The sequence below is a fragment of the Trichoderma atroviride genome, chromosome 4, assembly GCF_020647795.1.
Source record: "Trichoderma atroviride chromosome 4, complete sequence".
NCBI lineage: Eukaryota > Fungi > Ascomycota > Sordariomycetes > Hypocreales > Hypocreaceae > Trichoderma > Trichoderma atroviride.
In genome coordinates this window covers 261690-277431 of record NC_089403.1, presented here as the reverse complement: position 1 = coordinate 277431, position 15742 = coordinate 261690, and the positions used below count along the sequence as shown (strand labels likewise).

At 48.0% G+C, this 15742-nt stretch overlaps 6 protein-coding genes across 6 annotated transcripts; 2 read left to right on the top strand and 4 right to left on the bottom strand.

Annotated features, from left to right (window-relative positions):
* Positions 1–392: 392 nt before the first annotated feature.
* TrAtP1_007299 (uncharacterized protein) lies at positions 393–4574 on the bottom strand. The gene is made up of 6 exons (XM_066113465.1): positions 4174–4574; positions 3718–4092; positions 3532–3646; positions 3045–3452; positions 2882–2972; positions 393–2816 (listed from the first exon to the last, which is right to left on the bottom strand). Exons 1-6 carry the CDS (start codon positions 4252–4254, stop codon positions 860–862), a joined length of 3027 nt encoding a protein of 1008 aa, XP_065969551.1. The 5' UTR covers positions 4255–4574; the 3' UTR covers positions 393–859.
* A 519-nt stretch (positions 4575–5093) lies between these two features.
* On the bottom strand, positions 5094–8861 carry TrAtP1_007298 (uncharacterized protein). The gene is made up of 3 exons (XM_014092942.2): positions 7410–8861; positions 7030–7319; positions 5094–6960 (listed from the first exon to the last, which is right to left on the bottom strand). The coding sequence occupies exons 1-3, from the start codon at positions 8276–8278 to the stop codon at positions 6164–6166; spliced, it is 1956 nt and encodes a 651-aa protein (XP_013948417.1). The 5' UTR covers positions 8279–8861; the 3' UTR covers positions 5094–6163.
* Positions 8862–9296: 435 nt separating this feature from the next.
* TrAtP1_007297 (uncharacterized protein) lies at positions 9297–10715 on the top strand. Its single transcript, XM_014092941.2, has 2 exons — positions 9297–10019; positions 10115–10715. The coding sequence occupies exons 1-2, from the start codon at positions 9605–9607 to the stop codon at positions 10336–10338; spliced, it is 639 nt and encodes a 212-aa protein (XP_013948416.2). The 5' UTR covers positions 9297–9604; the 3' UTR covers positions 10339–10715.
* Positions 10716–12448: 1733 nt separating this feature from the next.
* TrAtP1_007296 (uncharacterized protein) lies at positions 12449–13702 on the top strand (the record flags this gene model as incomplete). The annotated part of the gene is made up of 1 exon (XM_014092853.2): positions 12449–13702. The coding sequence occupies one exon, from the start codon at positions 12449–12451 to the stop codon at positions 13700–13702; it is 1254 nt and encodes a 417-aa protein (XP_013948328.2).
* A 427-nt stretch (positions 13703–14129) lies between these two features.
* Positions 14130–14456, bottom strand: TrAtP1_007295 (uncharacterized protein; the record flags this gene model as incomplete). Its single annotated transcript, XM_066113464.1, has 1 exon — positions 14130–14456. One exon carries the CDS (start codon positions 14454–14456, stop codon positions 14130–14132), a length of 327 nt encoding a protein of 108 aa, XP_065969550.1.
* A 489-nt stretch (positions 14457–14945) lies between these two features.
* Positions 14946–15425, bottom strand: TrAtP1_007294 (uncharacterized protein; the record flags this gene model as incomplete). Its single annotated transcript, XM_014092940.2, has 1 exon — positions 14946–15425. One exon carries the CDS (start codon positions 15423–15425, stop codon positions 14946–14948), a length of 480 nt encoding a protein of 159 aa, XP_013948415.1.
* Positions 15426–15742: the final 317 nt, after the last annotated feature.

The window sequence follows — 15742 nt, the reverse complement described above, 5'->3', positions numbered from 1 at the left end:
AGCTTGGCCACTGCCGAGGTTTTGCCATGAGGGGTCGAGTCCCCAAGCTCCCGTTTGCAGCGGCCGCCATGGTGGGGTAAACCGCGCCATGCCGAGATGGAACTTTTGCATCTGCGTCACCGAAGAGCCATTCTGGGAAGGCCGAGTCGCATGCCAGCGTTGAACCGAGCACCGAACTTGATAGCCTGAGGACCTTTTGTATCTTACACAAGTACCTGCAGTAATTGTATTTTAAATGATGCAAACGTTTACTACTGTAAATACCCCTACATATACTAAAATGGGTCTCTTGTATTTTCTTCATTTCTCTTCTCCCCTTTGGGAAATGTCAAATACACGTGGGCAGTATACATCATTCTTGAGCTATTATCTGTAATACACAATCGGTAAATGATGAATATAACAGTGATTCTTCCGAGTCCACTACCTAGGTATAAGGAAGGACATTTATTATTACAAAATGAAAAAGAAAGATTAGTTTATGACAGACAGGAAAGAAAAGCTCCAAGATGCATCTAATGAAGGGAAAATCCAGCAATTTCTCAACATTACATGGAGCATTTCAGATTAAAGAGGGAAAAGAAGGTATATGAACAAAAGGAAAGACATGACTACTACCAAGATGCCAAGCCATCACACCATCTGTGAAAAGATATCCGTCCTAAACGTTAAGCAATGCACTACCCGCCCGCAACCTGTGAAAATGAAAGAAAACCAAGTCAATGTGCCATGGTTGGTTGGCCTGTGAGTATGTCTAGCTGCATAAACCAATTTGCAAACTCTGGCATGATACACAAAGAATGCCAGTCAGTTATAAAAGCAGGATTAGCCAATGAAGGAAACTAATTGCTCCCAGGATCTAACAGTGCTGGTGTTGCTGAGCAGTGCCTTCGCTATACTCTAAATGAGCATATGGTTCACGGACCGCTGTAGCTGTCGTGGAACCGTGCATTCCTGCGCCATCATAATTGGCGGAGGATGGGTTCGATTCTGGAGATATGGAACATGTTGCAGAATCAACGTAAGTTGTGGGGTCAGAATAAGGCGCGGCAGTATTGTACAACGAAGGAGCGACATATGACTCAGAATACGGGTAGCTTTCAGGGGATGACTGGGAAACAGAAGTCGCAGGAGTGGCATGAGTCATAGGAGCAGTACTAGACACGAGATCTTGAGGTCCCGCAGAATCATCATAAGACACGTACGTAGTGCCGAGTCCAGTACCATCGAAGCCCGGAAAAGGTTGCATTTGATAGGCTGCAAGATTGTTGTACGCTGTAGAAGCAGAAAAGAGCGGAGTGTTCGCAGTAATGTTGTTTGCAGCCATGACTTCAGTATTCTCGAGGTATGCAAATGCATTATACACGGGAAGCATAGCGTTGGTATAAGGAGGCACAGTTGTAGAAAAGCCTAATGGGAGAGATGCATCATAATTTGAAGAGGCAATTGCGCCATAGCCCACGGGTAAGGTATTCCCGTAGAAAATAGGTGCGATAGAGGCATTATTTGAGAATGCGACTCCAACATCACCTGGAGGTGTGGCAAAGATTTGGTCTGAAGCAACAGGCTCAACGTAAGCCGAAGCTGTTGCGAGATTGGTCAGAGGCGCGGACGTGACATAATCCAAAGGTAAAGGCTCATTGTAATTGGTGATTCGACAAGGTTCGACATAAGAGGAAGTTGTCGCAAGATCAATCGGGGGTGCAGTGACAATGTAGTTGGCAGGCACAGCTAGATCATACGTTGAAGTCGTTGGCAAAATATGCTCCTCGGATGCAGCCACATAGTTGCCAGGCACTCTCTGCCCATCGTAATCAGGGAGTGTGGCCGTGGCTATCCCATAATGAGCAGATTCAAGCGCGCCATTCCCATCATGTCCGTGGCCTTCATAGCATTCATGGCAGTCATCATTATGGCTGAAAGGCAAAGACTGCAATCCGGGTTTAGCAGCATACACCTCTGTGAGAGCTTCTCTCGCTTTCCGCCTTTGTTTTCCAGAATCTATACGATTTTCCGCAGAAAGTGATATTGACTCCATCGCCGCTCGTAATACTTCTTGGTCAGTATCGTCTTTCCCATCCGGCAGGTAGACGTAGTCCTCTTCGGCAGCTTCCTTCATCAATTTCTTGAAGATCTTGGAAACGATTCTGAATCCCTTGTCTGCAGATTGCGAGAGGCATTGGAGTTTGCCCTGCAGCAAGCGAGCCTTTTCGAGCGTCTGGTACATTTCGTATCGGCGAGTCGCAGTCCCGGCTTTGTCATTGCGGATGACATCGGCTAGCATTGTTGCCGCATCAACAAGTGAGAATATGATGAAATGGAATCGTCCGTCGCGAAATGTAAGATAGTTTACCCAGTCGTCCAACACCTTGACTAATCGTATAGACAGGTTTACGGCGATGGTACGCAGCTTCAGTTGCTCCTCTGGAGTATCCTGTTCGAAACGTTGCTTCATATGCGCTCGAAACGGATTGAGCAGCATCATAAAGCCCATGGTATAATTATAGTAGCGGTGATATTCGATCCAGGTCTGCTCTTTGTCGTGTGATGTGTCGGGACTTTCCAGCGCAAAGATGGCAGGAAAATTCCGCATCCATTCGTCAATCATTTCCTTGTATTCCATTACCTCACTAGGCGTAGTAATTTTGGCAGGAGAATGAAACCGTTCGGCCAATTTATGCACCAAGTCTGACTGCATATTCATATGCATCAAGGGAGAGAATTGTCCGTCCAGTTCCAATGTTAATGATGGGCGCTGTACATTGCACATGCTATGATCGATGAGAGTATCTCGGCCGAGTCCGGAAGCTATTTGCCTAGAATGATATCAGCATGAGCAGAAGGGATCAGGGCATATGATATGACAGCTATCAGGACTCACCAATCCCACGAATCGATAATACACCAAGCTCTCCGCCGCATCTCGCGCTCAAAGCTCGACAGGTGCTCTCCACGCTCCTCTCTATTGAATCCTACCACCAGTTAGCAATAATTGTACGTCTCCATGACTGTTAGGCCTTGATTAGGTAGCGATGTAGACATACCGAGCTCTTGAGCCTCTCTAACGGCCGTGATGAAGACGTGGCAACATTCAGTAAACATAGCCTCGGCTTTGTACCAGTACGTTGAATGCAACATCCACATGACATTATGCCGGTAATACTGACCCTCGGGAATCACAGCGTAGAGCATTCGTGCATGGTAATGGTACTTTTCTGTGAGGTCTTGGCACTTGGCGTGGAACATTTCTTCAAGCTTCTCTTGTATGTCGACAGGCAGATGCTGGCACGCGCACGCACATAGAGTCAGTAAGAGGCAGGTCCATGGTACTGGTAACGGTTCGTTCTTTGCTCGCTTTTCCCACCATGCTGCATACTCGGCGGCGAACTCGGCCTGGTGAATCAGACTGTAGTGGGGGTTCACGTTTTGGAAAAAACTCATAACAAGCGCGTCTGTATTGAAGCCACAATGGCTGGTTAGCTCAAATGCAAATACCACCACATCGATGAAAGAAAAAAAGTCGAAGCGTACCCATACGATCCCGTTTTTGAGGGAGAGCTTCCAAGGCTTCCCGGAGCTTCTCACAATCCGAAGCTAATCTGGAGTATTGGTCGTCATGTCGCTTTTCAAAGGGCGGCAGTTTCTCCTGCATCAGATATTACATGTCAAAATAAGAAACCTTTGAACAGCAAATGCAAAAGGCAAAAGGGACTTTACCTCTGCTTCAGATTCAGGTGTCGCGGGATGCTGCTCAGGGAATTGACAATCGGGGCAGTGCGAGTCGTCTGGCTGTACGGTAGTAGTGCTCCTGCTGATATCTTGTCCATGACATTCGCCGTCCACGTTTGGGCCATGGCCTCCATCAAGACGGCCTTCTTCATCAGCTGCCTGTACTACGGCTGTGGTGCTGGTTTCTTCTGTCTGAAGAGAAGCTCTCTCGGCCGCAGCCACAAGTTTCCGCCGGCGAATTTTACGTGCTGCCTTTGAATTCTTCGCAATGGATCGACGTGATGCGGCACCAGTCCCAGAGAACGAGCAGCTCATCGACTCGGTACGTGTGGCGCACGGCGTGCAGGGCCATATCCGGTCACACTACATTGCACCACAAACAAAGGACAAGTCAAAGATTAGCGTCTCTGGCACTGTACAGTATTATATTGGCTGCTAACGAACCTTTTGTTTCCTCCGCTTGCACTGGAAACAGGAGTTTCTGTGCCGTTTAGGGCCGGCAAGGGATTCCTCCAGCGCAGTCATTGGGGGTGGTTGATCTCATTTGCCCATTTTTCAGGATGCAAATCCGTCTGATTCGCAGCTAAACGAGCATGTAGCTTACAAGTAAAACGAGGAAAGGGAAGAAGGAATGCCGAAAGTAGTCGTGGAAAGGCAGAAGTGGAACTGAATATTTGGAGAAAAGGCCGATGGGAGTAGAAAAGACAGTGTCTTGGAAATAAAGGGGTATGCCAAACCAAAAGAAAAAAGGAAAAAAAGAGAGAAAAGATGAACCATAAGCTGAAGAGGAAAAAAGAGAAAATCACAGCCTCCCACCCTGCCAAAGCGGCAATCAAACGGTGCCGATGGGCCAGGACCGAAAAGCAGAATCGCAGATGGAGATCTCAAAACGGCGAAGGGATCTGGCAGCCATTGTGGCCGCGGTGGGGCAGCTGAAAGAGTCTTGGCCGAGCGGTGGGTCACGTGGGTGTTGACATTTGCGTATGTGATTGGCCATAGGCATTTAGAAGTGGCTTAGCGGCCGTTGCAGCTACCCCGCACAGTGGACCCTTATCAAGATGAGATGCGCTCTCGGAATTAGAGACGCACTGTGTACGCCGAATAGCGAGTGCCTCGTAAAGTCTGTGACGAGAGGGCGCTATATTTTCCGCTACAATTTCCCGGACACCAGTACGAGTGCTAACAGATTTTGCTCTACAGCTGGGCAACGCGAATAGCGCGTAGACTTATTTAGAGAGACGGCTGTGTCGATCATCTATCCATCTGTCTTGGAGCAAGGAGGATGTGATACTGCATCAAGCCACAAAATCACCACTGTAAAACTGAGGCGCAAGCAATCTAATTGTCAGCATCCGCCTGCTCATCTGTCTCATCCCATGGATGGCACTCAGGACCTCCAATAATCCCCTCCAAACTGTCTCACCTCACCCGTTAGAACCACCAACCTGGCTGGCGTCGCTGCTTAAACAGGCCCCCAAAACCCAAGACAGCCTCCGACCCTGGCCATGTACACAGTAGAAATATTACCCCCCTGCTTTCAGCCGCAGCACGCCGGCACCATTGGCCATCTTTCGCTCAAATCACGGGTAGATTGGCGATGCCGGCAGCGTTTTGCTTGTGCTGTCCTGAACCTCGGGTCAACGTCTTACCCACTGGCTAAACCTGTTTGTTTCCTAGCAGTTCCCGAAGAGGCAACAAGAGATCACTGTCTAGCAGACCCGGCATATACCTACATGTAGCTACCCATCTGAAGCTGCATGTAGTCTACTACCTGTTTCTATCTTTCACTTTTCGGGGCACTAGCATCGGTATTTCAGCTCACCTAGCCAGTTTAAAATTAAAATCTACCGGCGGTCCAAGTGCATTGACAGCTCGGCAGTTGTAGCTTTTCATTCGTTACAATCAAGATGCAACGCTACTCCACCCATAAACAAGAAAAGAGAGGCCGAAAGAGCAAGAACCCGAAACAAATCCCAAGTCGTTTGCCACCCGATACAAATTTCGCCGATAGGGCCCTTGTTCGGTGGCGTTTGCTTTCTCTGATTGCAGCCTCACTTAAACCACCCAATCCCTGCTTGGGTTGCAAACATTACAGGGTTTCACTGCATGACCGGGCAGGCTTTTCTTGACTTGCAAGTACACACATCAAGCCCCTCCAGTGACCTTTTGAACGCTTTTCGCGTAGGCGTTGGCATGCCCAGCCCAGCTGAAAAGGAGCACAAAAAGCAAGGAAAGGAAGATGGAAATGTTGATGAATGGAGTTTGATTCGCCGGCATGGTGGTCCAATTTCGTCCTATTTCTGCGTCTATTCCTCATCTGAACTTCCTTGCATTGATGCTTGTATTTCAACATACAAGCATCAATTGACGCCCTGCGTTTCTTTTTCTAATTCAATAGTTTCTATTACGTGTAGCCACGCGCAGGTATCCGAACTCACTCGGAAAACAGCCAGTCTGGGTCCAACACCGAATCTGGCGCCATCAGCGTCCCCAGCTCGGGCGCCAAAAGCGTATCCTCCAGCGTAACGTTGAAGCCGTCGTTAGCAGGCTCCGTAGCTGGCCACTGCAGGGCTGCATCCATTCTTGTATCATCCTGGACCCGGTCTCGACTCTGACTCTCCGAAGGCGCTTGGATCTCGCCCAAGTCAATAATCAATATTACTTCGAGGTCATTGGCCGACGGGCTTGGCGACTCGGTTGTAGCTCGGGGTGAATTATTCTGGCTGACACGTTCCGGCTGCTGTGCTTGGCGCAGTCTCTCGTGGTTTTTAATATCGTCCAGAGAGAACAAAAGATTAGGCAGCGTCTTCAACGCCATCCGGGGAACATCAAATCCTTCTACCCCTACTACCTGTTTGAAAAAATCTTCCGTCTGTCTGGCGTAGAATTTCAGGGCCAGCACCTCCTCAGTCACAAACTCAGATAGGTATCCCTGGCGGTTACGAACAGCCTTCCATATGGTGAATAACTCTTGTAATGCGTAGAGAGGCCGTATACTAACGACGGTGGGACAACAGCGGTACGTTGCCGTGTCGAAGAGCACCAGCGTGTCCAGAGCGGAGTGGCTGGACTGTATCAAAGACATGATTGTTCGAACGTAAGTCATATCCCCAGCAATTGCCAAGGACGGTGGCCATGTCTTTGGGTGTGATGCTGACCGGAATGGGCTGCAGGTCACAGCCAGCTCGTAAAACTTGATGCGGCAGTAAAAGAAGTGCATGCGGAGTGAGCCTACGCAGCATGATACGAGTCAGCCGACAGCCACACGATAGTACATACGGAATATTCAAGTCAGCTTACCGTTGAAGACAAGCTGAGAATCGTCTCGCCATCTACTAAACCTGCTTTCAAGAGACGACAGAGTATGCTGGTCAACGAGGCCGGAAGGATCAGCTTCGCCTTGCACCTTGGCCACCAATGATGCCTTGGCCCTCAGAGCCTCGACCTCTTCCGCTATCATCTGCAACCTTACCCATGCAGCCAATCGTTTGTCATTATCGAGCACACTATTCTTCTCAAAGGCACCCACACCATTTCGCATGCTCTCAGTCCATACTAAAGGCATGGGTCGGCGTAGGCTGACAGCAGCACTAGCTCATCCATTAGCAATCTCGTTTACAAATGACAAACAAAAAGAAGCAAAGAAAGAAATAGGGAGAGGTCGTGTTTCAGTTGCTTACGTTGACAAGGGTAGATACGTCGCAAAAGAGATGCGCCACTGAGCCATAGTAAGGTCCGCAGATGAATCGGTGTCCTCGCTCCACGGCCAAAGGCCCAGCTCGCGTACCATGAGGCCTGCGGTCTGGATCCATGCGTAGAAGTTTAGGCGTCTCAGGTCCTCAGGCACATCGTACCACTCCACCATGACCAGAATGGCCTGGACCAGTTCGATAGATCTGTTCCCCTGGACCATGACCTGCTCTGATAGGTCCCCTCGTAAATGGACACTGAGCTTTCGGAAGAGGCATGGGTTGGATGCTCTGCAGGCAGCAGCGATAATGGCAAGGAGTAACGTAGGCTGGTGTGCTCTGAACCAATCAAAATTCTCGGCTCGGGATAATGTCAAGATGGGATATTGCGGTAAGGCATTATTGATGAAGTCGTTGAAAAGACGTATGGCGGCGTCCGTTGACAGCAATCCTGAAGCAAAAAGCCTCTCCAAAGATGGCTGGTACCGGGAATCGTGAAATGAGTTTTCATCTTCTGCTTCAAGCGGACATCTTTCGGCCCCAATTGCTGTCCTATTCTCATCGCGATATCCTGGCGGTGGCGCAAGCGCAATCTCGCTGGCGGTGACATGCGTCGCGCCACCATCGTCCTGCGCCGGTCTTTGCAGATCCACCGCTGCTTGCAGCTCTGAGAGCCGCTTCTCCAATACCGTTACACGCGTATCAGTTCTTTTTCTTCGTTGCCTAGGCGCAATGGTGCTGAACACGCATTCGTTGTTGGCGTTGAAGCACCGCTTGCATTTGCCATGCTGGGCAAAGGTATCCAGCACGCAGCGAATTTTGGCCGTACGGCACGAAAGACAGGCGCTCTTTTGTATCATGATGGAAAATATGCCGCTTGTTTCTTCCCTTGTATCATTCCCTTTGGTGTTCTCTTCTCTGTCCTTTCTTTTTTAAGAAGAGGTGATGAGTTGATGCCTCAGGGTGTTAAAAATTCTTACTCGTATATGCCTCTTGGCTGATCTTACCAGACAAGAGTCCGAACCGCGAGACGGTCAGCGGCTTCGGATGACTAAGTTTGTCCATGCCGTTAGTCTGTACTTTTCCCATTTGCTAATCCCGGTCATGAACAATTTGCTGGAACAGTGAAACAGATGGCTTGTTCCCTATACGTAGATGGAGGATTCAGCAATGGAAGGAAGCACAAGATGAGCTCCTCATTATGACGATGCGTTCCAACACGCTCTAGTTTGACAGACAACATTAAAGTTGCACGCCGAAGGAGCGAAGAGCCGCAGCCAGGCACAATGCGCTAGTTCTCGGGATAAAGAGCAATTCCCGGTACCCGCCAGTAAGCACTTTGAAATCCAGCGCCATGGAGATTCCATATTAGACTTGCAGAAACTCGAGGCGGGATTCTATTCCTTTAACAGATTGTTGTATTCGTAGTCTCCTTGAGCCGGCTAACAGCATATTATACAACCTACAATTTGACATGTATCTGTTCCACCGGCCCCAGAAACTCGGATGTCTCTAAGATAGCGCCAACCGCTTAGCTCGAGTTTTATTTCCGCTTAGTAAGGGGGGGAGCTCTCACTCATTTTTGGTATTTTGAGCGGCAGTTGACCATCTGCGTATTTACCCTACATCTTGAGGCTAATTACAAGTCTGTATGGACGTCTGATCTCTGTAATCAACTAATAGCGTCAGACCCTGGATGAGTAGCTGGGAACTTCTATGAGGTTTTATTTAGGCTCGTTAGATTCTATATAAATCTGTTGTCCGCCCGGTTATTACGTTGCTCTTCTATTACCGGAAGTGGTGGTAGTGTTAGCTGCATGCTAGTGACGCCGAAAACCGAGAGCCGTTAAAATATCGAGTAGAATTCAATGAGTGTCCCCGAAACAAATGCAATTGCTCTCTTATGAGCATTCGTGATTATTAATTCCGTTTCTCTTCTAATCATATCTAAAAATTCCATCCAGTACACGTGAAAAGATGGATCTACGAAAGCCCACTTTGTCGCCCTTTGCTTGACATTGACACTTTGGGCGAAAGCCTAGCGTCGGCATACTCATTCGCCTATGACTCTTTGACACTGCGTCCATGTATATCATGATCATGTATATGTCCTCTCCTGGTATCTGATACTTCTCGATGCTTTACATTATCTGCCATCTTTGACACTCTTTACTCTTCTTTTCAATATGGCGATACGTGTGCGCGAGTCCACCAAGGACGACCTCCCCGCCATTGCTCGCATTGCGGCTGCAGCCTTTCATCCCAAAACAGACATCATTTCAGCGCGGATATTCCCTGCCCAACAACAAGATGCTACGTTAGATAATGACATAGTTTCATGGAGATATGCAAAAAAGACGGCAAGCCTGTCCTCCCCACATGCACTCATGGTCGTAGCGGTCGACGACTCCTTAAACGACCAGGTGGTGGGCTTTGCGCTCTGGGACGTGTACTCCGAAAAGGCGTCCAATCAGCCCCAGCCCAGCGCTCAAGAGCCACCGCCGCCCTGTTTTGACCAGGAGGCGTTTGCAGAGCTGCGTGCAATTGTCTCGTCCGACCACCAGGAGATGTTCGGAGAAAGAGGCATCAAGGATGTCTGGCGTAAGTTACTTCCCGGCCCCCCCCTGAACTCTCCGGTGAATAGTCCAGAAGTTACCAAAAAACGGGTCAACTAACATGAGTCTCTTCCCGCTAAGATCTTGATTACCTCGGGGTGGATCCGCAGCAGCAGCGGAAGGGGATCGGGAAGATCCTCTTGGACTGGGGCATCAGTCGAGCAGCAGGCGACAAGAAGGATTGCTACCTGCTTGCGACGCCTGCCGGAAAGCCGCTGTATACTAAGACGGGTTTTGAGCACGTCAGGGTTGTACCAATATTTGGCGTTTCGCACCATTCCATGCTGCTTAGACACAACAGGTGATAGTCCATGGTAGATAAATGGGTGTGAGGGAAATTGCCAGGATGCTGCAGCTATCATCCTACAGTGCTTACTTGTATTACGGTGTATCAGAAATAGTATCCACGGTATTTTTTCACTGATTCTTCAAAGTAGTACTTCAATTCTACTTCGGTACATCATGAGCTTCATCGGAACGATGCCAAGAAAGAGAGAGCTTGTCGGACGAAACCTTGGAGGTTGTCTCGGTGAACCTCTCGTATCCGAGCTGAATTGGCCGAGCCTCGTTTACACAATTTTTCTTCCTTGCATTAACGCGTCCTGTAACCCTTGTTTTACTGCACTGTCACTTGTATTTGTCGAATGTAACTAATAAGACTGTCTCCTGAGCTAAATCCAATGTTTCCTTTTGCGATACCGCCGAGACGTAGCTGGCGCTTCCCCATCCAATGGGCAATATGGCCCTAACACAACAGCGGGCCCTCTCCAATGTCTCATGTTTGCATCACGGGCTCAAGTATCATCAGAGTAACCTATGCGGCGGCCATGTCCTTGCTGCGACCTCATCCACTTGTATGGGGGTTAAAGGCACCGACCTGTCTAATCCGACCCAAGCCTGCAATTTGTATGTAGGGTCCAAATTTATCACAACAAGATAGTCCGTAAATACTATTTCTGTGTGATGAGACATTACTTGTATATGCTTCCGTATTCATATAAATGACATGTCAAATACGCCAAGTGTAACTGAGATTTAAAATCCGAGTCAATCCCGGCTCATGGGTCCCGAGTGCATGATCTCCGGAAACAACAACAGAGGCTCGGGCGATCCTTGTTCACATGCCGTTTATGACACGTCAACGGTTGGTGAGTCGGAATTGCCGGACCCTCGTGTACTGCTACTCAATATAGTTTGGGTTATGGAATAGAGTAGTCGCTGGGATATATGGATCCTACTACTATGCTGTGTATGACTATAGAAACATGAAATTGATCTAGAGCGCTGAAACCGGGCCCCCCTATGATTGAGATTAGCGGTCTATTGTGCAATAACAACTTCAAGAGTCCCAAGGCTGAGTGACGCAGTGAATAACTTTTGTCTATGATTTCGAGACAGCATTTCTTTCAAAAGAAACATGCTAACATCTTGTAATTCTCTACTGTTCGAGCCAGCAAACGATACTACTCAAATTGAAGTTCTGTCATATGTTCCTTGGGCTCTAAGAGAATGTAGGGAATGCTTTTGTCCAGCCTCCCATATCTCTCTCCATTGGACCTGGCCTAGACCGCTGATACAGCTCATATCTGTTGGAATAGTTGGACTTTATGTTTATGAAACTGAATGTGGTTTTTCGAGCCGTGGAGAAGTACCGTAGAGTGGATAGGTCAAAAAATAGTACAAGTCATTCCCGAGAACCACAATTGTTTTTCATGTATGATCATGACATGGTGGAAACAAAGGGGCGGCGGCATAGTAAGTAGACTGAGCATTGCGATAAATTTGCGCAGCACGGTATAATGAAATCAAGCGTTGCATAAGCCTTTCAATTTTAACATTTTTACTCTCTTCTTTCTCTCTACTAGTGGTGGGCTATGGTAGACTGCCATTTTTCTGAAGTAAAAGCCATTGTATAGAAACGCTAGATCGAGATGCTATTGGGGTGTATTTATACAATAAACTGGATGTTTCAATGTACTCTTACAAAACGAGAGTCGCGTGACATTGCTCCAGTCGATAATAGAGCTATGGAGAAGCGGAATTATTTCCTATTTAAAGAAACGGAACGTAGCAGTATTCATGCACAAGAACTCCATCGCATAATGACTGAATCATGAGCGGTATTGATGAAAAGGGGGTTGGGCGAGGAGACTGCGATGTTGTAACGATCGCTCGCTCGGCCGAGACGACAGTGGCGGACATATTCCAGTTGCAAAATACCGAGATGGTGAATATATGAGCAAATATAAGATATATATATGTGCATCTCCTTCCCTTCTATTTCTTCAGTCGACATCATCAGTTCACAACATCACTTTCACTTCGACAGCAAAGCGTCAGCATAGGACACTCACCAAAAGCATACACACTCTTACGTCTTTTCAGCTCTGATTCCACATAATCCCAATGGCACAAATGAAGGTGTTAATCAGCGGCGCGGGTATTACTGGCAATGCCCTCGCTTACTGGCTCTCGAAACTAGGCCACGATGTCACTGTCATTGAGCGTTTCCCTGAACTCCGAACTACTGGTCTCCAAGTAGACCTACGCGGCCCCGGAATTGAAGTCTTAAAGCTCATGGGATTCGACGAAGCTTTCCGCGCAAAGTCCGTACCGGAGCAAGGAATGCTTATAGTCGACAGCGCAAACAGACGACGCGCCTACTTTGGAGTGAACAACTCGGGTAAAGGACGACAGAGCTTTACCACCCAATATGAAATCATGAGAGGTGACCTCTGTCAACTCATGCATGACGCCATTAAAGAAAAGGTCACTTTCCGTTTCGGAACTTCGATTGAAAGCTTCAAACAGAAGCACAATTTGGTTGAAGTTCACTTCTCCGATGGCAAAACGGAACATTTCGATTTCGTAGTTGGTGCCGACGGCATGGGCTCAAACACTCGCAAATTAATGCTAGGCCCAGGTGTTCAAGATGCACTACGTCCAGTAAAGGGTGCTTATACAGCCTATTTTACAATACCTCGTCCTATTGAGAAAGGAGAGGAGTATAACTGCACGTTTTATCTGGCAACTAGACGACGCGCCATCATGACTCGAAGACACACTCCGGATGAGATCCAAATCTATCTGCCCTGCAATACCGAGTCGGAACGAATGAAAAAGGCTCACCGAGCCGGCGTCGAAGAGCAAAAGAAGGCTTTGGCGGAGGTTTTCCAAGATGCTGGATGGAGCGCAAAGAGTATCCTACAAGACATGTACGATTCCAAAAACTTTTACTGTGAGCGTCTGGGCTTGGTCAAACTCGACTCTTGGTTTGACGGTAATGTAGCTCTTGTTGGCGATGCTGCGTACTGTCCCTCACCACTTACAGGCATGGGCACTACCTCCGGCCTTGTAGGAGCTTACGTCTTGGCTGGTGAAATCAGCCGTTGTTGCGGAAATGCAAAGGACAGGAGTCAAAAGCCTACGGAGGGACTCGATGTGGCACTTAAAGCCTATGACGACAAATTTCGACCCTTCATCGAGCTGGTGACCGATGGAATCGGTGACAATACTGTCTTTTGGAATAAGATGGTATCGTCGTCTCTTGCTGTTGCTATGGTCAACCTGCTCCTTGGTTTAGCTTCTCTGTTTGGAGTCAATATTGGAAACTGGATTCTGCAGGAGAACACGCAGGGATGGAAGTTACCCATATACCAGAATCTCTAAATCACAAAGCCACTATTCTACCTTGCTTCAGAATGCAGGCTAAAGACCTTGTATGCGATGTATTTAGAAGTTTAGCTCAAGATAATCTCTTTGGTCAATCTGTATATATTATTTATCTAATCTCCCCTTCACACATCATCATTATAAATTTTCAAATTAGTTCTAACACGACATTGACTGAACCTTTTCCCGAAAAGAATTAATTGTAGTTGCTCGCAGATCGACAACGCGCCAGCACCAGCGATGCCGCGTAGAATATTAGCTCCAGCGTCATTAAAGAGAGCACGCACCCCATTGCTGGCAACAATTTGTTTGCCTGCATGGAAAGAGCTTTTGTACTTGACTACTCCTGAAGTCATCATCATGCGCCGCCTAATTGTGTCGAGGGGGTAGGCAGTGATACCCGCCGCCGTGGTGACAAGATAGCCTAGGCAGAAAGAGGCCAAAAATTGTTCTCTGGAGCTCCCACCAGAACAAGTGGTTTAAAAGAGTCATGCATGCCAAAGTAAAGACCACGGTAAACAACGGCGCCAAACACAGAAGGGAAGAAGCCGGGGTAGAGACCAACGATGCCATCTGATGCCAATGTCTTTCGATATACGTCGATGAAGCCGCTGAATTTGCGCTGCCCTCCTTTCTTTGCGTCATTCGCCAGTCGGGTTCGCGTGTAGTCGAGAGAGTAAACAAAGAGCTGGCCAGTTGCTCCAGCAAGGCCTCTATCCACATGGCATGTAGAGGAAGCAACTTGAGGCATCTGCCGCACCAAGTGAAGTAATGTAGAGCAGTACTTAAAAAACGAGTAGCGAATTATAAAGAAAGGGCATCTTTATTGCATACACCATCAGTATTCGTAGGTTCACTTCTTTTATCTAATCCGCTTTGAGAGTCAGAAAGGCAACTAGAGAATTAATGACGTCCGTACCGACATTCTGGGACACTTTATGAGCCTCGGATCCCGAATCTGCGGGACGGCGCGCGCGCAAACGATTGGGGGGATAATAGCGGACACCTACGCGGAAGAATTAAGCACAATATTTAAGCATAAAAGACAATTTTTATGCTTTTAGTGTTTAAAGGAGAATGCAGCTGCTTTCATATTCTTCGCTCAGACTTTTGGATGTCGCCCTTGCTTCTCGAAAGCTATGAGTCTGCTAGACCTCAAGTCTAGGTGCCAAGCTGGCTGTATTTGATTTCACGCCATCATGTCAGTCATTCATACAGGCGACAAACAGTTTCACTTCACTCATTGCTCCAGCACACTCGAGTTGCCCTTGCTCCACAGTGGCACAATATCCAATCGTTCAATTCTCCACGTAGACCCCTTCTTTGAAACCGATGCGCTGTACCGACTTTTCACTAGAAGTGAGTTATCCTGAGAATCAGAGGCAAACGCTTGGCCTTGCTTGATATGTTGAGCTTCGCAGTAACAGGTAACAATGGCGTTGTCGTTTTCGTCGTTTAGCTTGACCAGAATGTTGGTCAACGAATGTGTTGTTTCTAGAGCCTTGCCTACTGCTGCCATGCATACGGCAGAAATACTATCGAGACCATGAATTGCCCCGAAAGTCTTTCCCAGCGAGCTCAAAGCAGAGAGGTCGAGAGTAGCATCTTCAGTAAAGGCAGATTCGAGTTGGGCTTCGTCGGCACGGTCGAGACCGTCTACGTATCGTAGCAAAGCATCGATTGCTGCTTGTCTTGCAAGAATCGCTGTAGCGTGCTCCATAATGACCGTTGAACGATTTGTTCTTTCTTGAATCTTTTAAATGAGGGCATGTAGTAGCTAATGTTGGTTCGAATCCGCTGGGGAACAGACTTGACCATCCTATTTATAATGGCTATCATGCCGGAGGCCCTAGGACCCGACTCGGCCCACGGCCGCTACCGAGGCCGACGCGCAGCCTAGGCATTACTTATAATGGAAGACAACCAACTTCGCGGTATTGACGAGCTCTGAGACCGTATTCGCTACCAGAAGCAGCGCCACCCGGGAGACTCCGAGAAATCCAGCCGTTGGGCCCTCGCGGCAATATCACGACTACT